Here is a 6,062-nt window from a genome sequence, read left to right as displayed (position 1 = left end):
AGTGTGCGAGCAGTTATTGGCCGAGGTTTGATTTCAGGTGGTGGAGCAAATATGTCCTGACCGCTGAGCTCCTTGAACTTTGCATCAGAAAGCTGTTTGTTCAGCTTATTGTCTTCACTTTCCATCGTTCCACTGAGCTCACGCTGCTTGGCCACCTCGGGCAACGAGGCAGGCTTTTTTGGCGAAACACTCTCTTCCTCACCAAAAGAGATATGACTGATTCCCGCAGTAGCTTGCTTCAATTTTCAAAAACAAAGAATTAAAATGGGATTAAACAACAAGTAAAAGAAACTGTTATTTTGAATTCAAAAACACAATACCTGGTACATGCGAATTCCAGTTTTATTTGCAGAAGGGTTGGCACTGCCATCCTCGGTTTCATCATCTTCACCATTGGCTACAAATATTCCACTGCCAGTAATTTCCTTCATCTTATACTCCGAACAAGGCTTTCTGGAAAATGCACATCCAGACAAATTCAGATAGCACACAAAAAGACACGAAGCAAAATTTATCTAGGGTTACAAGTTCAGTCCATAAATGATATGAAAAATGAGCTTGAATTCATCTCACATTAGTCTACAAACACACATTAGAGAAGATAATGAAGTAGAAACGCGCATGAAACTGAAAACCCCGAACATGTTGGGATTTGGGGTGTGTTTGATAGGGAAAAACTATACTTCAGTAGAATTTCAACCAAATCAGACAATCAAAATAATTGTCAATGCTACATAGATGGTAATTCCCTACTCTAATGGAAAATAAATCATGTAGAGTGACTGAGCCAAACTGAAACAAGATTCAAACCAAAGATCCCTTATTTGGAATTCAACAACTAAAACAATTCAACATCAACCCTTTTCAGATACATGAACTTTCCTATTAAAGCGTGGATAACTGAAGCAACATACAGTACAGAGTGGAGATAATAATTAATTCAAATTATCATTGACAAAAAAAACAGCTCATAATAATTGATTATTTACATATCAAAAACAAACAAAGTCTGAATCAATGAAAAGAGCCCAGATTGTGACATACATCATATATTTTTATTTTTCAAAAAGAAAAACTCTAAAATTTTCAAAATTTTAAATTTAAATTACCGAAAACTTAGATCTCACCTTTTGTTCAAGCTCTCAACCTCTTCATCAGTAACCTGACCTCCAAACACCACCTTGCTGATCCCATCCGACGGCTAAAATTAACCAATCCCATCAATTCCCAATTACAACACAACAAAAAAACACCCAACCAAAAAAAAATCATAACCGTTTAACCGTTTCAACTACCTGGTGAGAACGAGAAGCAGAAGAACCCGGAGCTGGCAAATCGGCGATTGGAGTCTCCGACCAAGTAAGCAGATCTGCAGTCGAAGTATGTGGTTTCCTCACCGGAGTGTTCCTCTCCATATTGCTAAACTCACACAACCGTCACAGAAATTCCCTAACAAACATACCAAAACACATTATTATCACTACTCTCTCTACTCTTCACACCCCTTCTTTCTATATACAGCAACAAAAAGAAAGAAAAAAATAGAGGAAGAAGGTGTACGAGGTTGTTACGTGAAAATCTTGAGAAGAGAAATGACGAAAAAGACCTCACCTTCCGATCTTGGAGATTCTCTTGAGTTAGTTCAACGGTAAAGAAGAAGAGAGTGCGTTTTTTTTAAAGAGATAGTTGAGTGGAGTGTGGAGAGAGTAAAGAAAGAGTGGTGGAATAGAAGAATAAGAATAGAACAAGTAGAAGCTACTCTTCTTCTGTTTCAAAACAAAGCAAACAAATGCCAACAACTATACTCTACTATAGCCGTATATATAAATTAAATTAATTAATTAATTAATTAAAATCCCCATTACGTTTATTTTGTTTAATTTAATTCTTTAATTAATTAATTAAGCGTTTCGTTCCCTCTTTTAATTTTTTGATTTTGATTTTTGAATCTTAGAAACCGCTCCAGTAAATTAGTATTCGTATTACTTTTTTGATTTTTTTTAAGTTTGGACGGTAAAGCATGTGCGCCGCATGTACCGCCACATGTCGGTTGTTATGAGGGGAGTATCACTGTTATTACTTTCTTGCCCTTGACTCAAATGTCAATTTTTACTTTTTTTTTCTTGTTTTCTTTTTTTCTTTCCGTTTAATCTTTCCTTCTTTTTTTGATGATGATAATTAGAGAACTATTTTTTCCTCTTGATTTTTGTCAAAGAATAACTGGATAAGCATACCAATTGAGGTTAAAAAGTGGTAACATTTCATGAGACCTGATTCAACCAATAAAAATATTAGATTGAATTTATTTTTTTTATTATTGTTTGAGTTAGAATATGTAATATTTCATTTCTATGCGTAAATTTTAAATGTTTTTGTCACTTTGCCTATATATAAAAATAAATATAAAAACTTTTAAAAACAATACAAAATTAATTTAAAGTTGATTATATTATAGTAATAGTTTGTCATAATATTAATAATAATAATAATAAATTTCCAACTTCATATAAGTTAAATACTGTTTTGATTTTAATATTTTAATTAATGTATGGAACTAATTTTCTTATTTTAAGTTGGAACTAATTTTATTCTTCTCTTATATTTTTGTCCTAAAATTTAATTAAATGTCAATTATTTTTCATACATGTTGTTTATCTATCAAGTTTCACAAATATTTTATAAATATGTCACGTTTCAAGTTATTGTAAAATAGTTAATCATTAATTTTTGTGGAAGAAAAAAAAAACAAATTTGTTTGAATTTAAATTAGGAGAATTAGATTTGTGAATTATTAGAGTTTGGTATAATTCATCCTTACAAAATTGTCTTGTAAAGTGAAAGATATCATTATATATAAACTCTCTCAATGTTCTATCTCTAACTAATGTGAGACTTGGGATTTACTCAATACACTCTTTCACGTCAACAGTCTTTTTGAGTTGGTGCATGGATATAAACGGTTGGTGGCGCATGGTCCGATCGATAGGCTATGATATCATATTAGACTTTGATATACCTCATCATTACAAAAACAACTTGTAAGATGAGGGATGTCACTCTATAAACTCTTTCAATGTTCTACCTCTAACCAATGTAAGATTTAGGATCTTTCTAATACAACCTCTCATGCCCAACAAATTTTTTTTTCGCTTGGTGCATGGATATTAACGATGGGCGACTCATTATTCAATCGATAGGCTCTGATATCATGGAGAGTGTTTTTTGTTTCAAAAGTCGATAGGTAAATGGATCACTGATGGAGATAGAAACACCAAGTATTACCATTTTAAGAGCATTGTGGGTAAAATGAGGAATAAAATCATGACTCTTAGGAATGAAAATAAAGGTTGGGAGTATGTGTTGGTGTAAGCCCTAGAGGCCAGTACTTTTGTTACTTGCATCAAATTATTTATTAATAATAAAAAGGTTTTTTTCTTTATTATGTTTGTTTAATAAAGTCCCTAGAATAGCTAGTCCGTTTAATGTATCAAGTGTGACATAATCATGAGATCCCATTAAACATAAGGACGATATTCTTAAAGTATCTGTAGTCGAACTTTGTTGTGAAGTGGGATAACATTAAAGCATTAAGACTATTATGTATATAGACTGATGATCACATCTCATGGATCATGGATAAGGAGTTATCAAGTCTTAAACATAGGTATGAATATTAGGAGTAATATTTATATTGGATTGACCCGCTATGAGAATACTATATAGAATGTTATGCAAAGTGTCATAAGTTTTTCTCATGGTGATAGTGGTGTATATCACCCTTCGACCTGAAACCACTATGGACCCTAGATGTAGAGTCTAGTACTTTATTGTTGATCAAACATTGTCCGTAACTGGATGACCATAAAGACAGTTGATGGGTACTCCACAAACCATGCTAAGGGACATGAGTGACCTAGATGAAATTTGCCCATCCCGCGTAACAGGATAAATGTCTAAGGGTCCAATATTGAACTGGACAGGGATGACACGGTTTATGCCTTGTGTTGAATATAAACATAAGGGTAAAAGGGTAATTGTACACATAAGTATTATCACAAAAGAATTTGTCAGATCACATGACATTTTCGTGTCTTTGGTAGCAGTGATGTGTTGCTAGATACCGCTCACTGTTTATTATGTTAAATACGTGATTTAATATAATTGTCAATATCACGAAAACCTACAGGGTCACACACAAAAGGATGGATTGATGAGAGATAGAGTAAATAAGGAACACTGTAAGGTACTGTGCACTTAAGTGAATTGTAGAACATCGTAAGGTACGGTGCACTTAAGTGTTGGTGTAAGCCCTGGAGGCCAATACTTTTTGTACTTGTATCGAATTATTTATTAATAATAAAAGGTCTTTTCTTTATTATGTTTGTTTAATAAAGCCCCTAGAATAGCTAGTCCGTTTAATGTATCAAGTGTGACTTAATCATGAGATCCCATTAAACATAAGGACATTATTCTTAAAGTATCCGTAGTCGAGCTTTGTTGTGAAGTGGGATAATATTAAAGCATTAAGACTATTATGTATATAGACTGATGATCACATCTCATGGATCATGGATAAGGAGTTATCAAGTCTTAAACATAGGTATGAATATTAAGAGTAATATTTATACTGGATTGATCCTCTATGAGAATATTATATAGAATGTTATTCAAAGTGTCATAAGTTATTCTCATTGTGATAATGGTGTATACCATCCTTCGACCTAAAACCATTATGGACCCTATATGTAGAGTCGAGTGCCTTATTGTTGATCAAACGTTGTCCGTAATTAGATGACCATAAAGACAATTGATGGGTACTCCACGAAGCATGCTGAGGGACATGAGTGACCTAGATGGAATTTGCCCATCCTGCGTAACAGGATAAATGTCTACGGGTCCAATATTGAACCGAACAAGGATGACACGGTCTATGCCTTGTGTTTAATATATACATAAGGTCAAAAGGGTAATTATACACATAAGTATTATCACAAAAGGATTTGTCAGATCACATGACATTTTCGTGTCTTGGGTAGCATTGATATGTTGCTAGATACCGCTCACTGTTTATTATGTTAAATACGTGATTTAATATAATTGCTAATGTCACGAAAACCTACAGGTTCACACACAAAAGGACGGATTGATGAGAGATAGAGTAAATAAGGAACATCGTAAGGTACAGTGCACTTAAGTGAATTGTAGAACATCGTAAGGTACGGTGTACTTAAGTAGAATATGAAATATGGTAAGGTACCACACGCTTAAGCGATTTTGGCATATCATAAGATATGGGTCACATACACTTAAGTGGGCTTTTTAGCTTGCATGCCACACAAGTGGTTCTATAAATAGAACCCTTGTGCAGAAGCATTTGTTCAGTTGTAATTTCGTTTCTCTCTCTCTCTCACTCAAAGCCTTCATTCGTAGCAGCTAACACTGAGATCGAAGAAATTCGTTCGTGTGGACTGAGTAGAGGCATTGTCACCATTCAACGCTCGTGCTCGCTCCGTAGATCTGCATCAAAGGTTTCAACCTCCACAAGAGGTAACGATTCTATCACTAATCATGCCCATTCGTGAGGATCACTAAAGGAGAAAAATTTTAATTTCCGCTGCATTTTGGATCGCTATTCTCCTTCAGTGGTATCAGAGCCACTTATGAAACCATGCATCTGATAGTTGTTTATTTTCTGTATTTTCTATATTAATATGATTAAAAGACAGAATGAATCAAAGAATAAACGAGTAAATTAAATTTGGCATCATGTGTGTATGATTTGGATGATTGAGGTTGACTATGCTTCGGAATCCGACGTTAGTATGGTGAAGCAGCGATACATCGATCGTCCATAGGTTACACAATTGAGATCGATCAAGTTATATATATGATATAAGTAATTCTGATGCAAAATACGATATATATGATATATTGTTTATGTTTCGTTCATTCAAACACTTAATGGTTGTTTTCCTTTGAGCGATCAATGGTCATTTGCTTCTTGATTCGACATTAGTATGGTGAAGCAATGACGTGTTGATCAATCATACTGAATTAACAAT

The 6,062-nt window shown here is 33.9% G+C and overlaps 1 protein-coding gene across 3 annotated transcripts in view; it reads right to left on the bottom strand.

Moving 5' to 3' along the window:
- The window catches only part of LOC127084206 (uncharacterized), a 2,555-nt gene extending 741 nt beyond the window's left edge, over positions 1-1,814 (bottom strand). The window contains exons 1-5 of one of the 3 annotated variants that reach the window (XM_051024610.1): positions 1,612-1,814; positions 1,296-1,449; positions 1,128-1,201; positions 321-453; positions 1-236 (exon numbers count right to left, since the gene is read on the bottom strand). The exon at positions 1-236 is cut by the window's left edge and continues 37 nt beyond it. In XM_051024610.1, the coding sequence (XP_050880567.1) occupies positions 1-236; positions 321-453; positions 1,128-1,201; positions 1,296-1,415 (563 nt within the window). In that variant the 5' untranslated portion in view covers positions 1,416-1,449; positions 1,612-1,814. Of the gene's footprint in view, positions 237-320; positions 454-1,127; positions 1,202-1,295; positions 1,450-1,560 lie in introns of all 3 variants that reach the window. The other 2 variants (XM_051024613.1, XM_051024611.1) reach the window with 2 other exon arrangements.
- Positions 1,815-6,062: the final 4,248 nt, after the last annotated feature.

The sequence above is a fragment of the Lathyrus oleraceus genome, chromosome 5 (assembly GCF_024323335.1).
Source record: "Lathyrus oleraceus cultivar Zhongwan6 chromosome 5, CAAS_Psat_ZW6_1.0, whole genome shotgun sequence".
In the NCBI taxonomy this organism is placed as follows: domain Eukaryota; kingdom Viridiplantae; phylum Streptophyta; class Magnoliopsida; order Fabales; family Fabaceae; genus Lathyrus; species Lathyrus oleraceus.
This window is presented reverse-complemented; position numbering and strand designations above follow the sequence as displayed.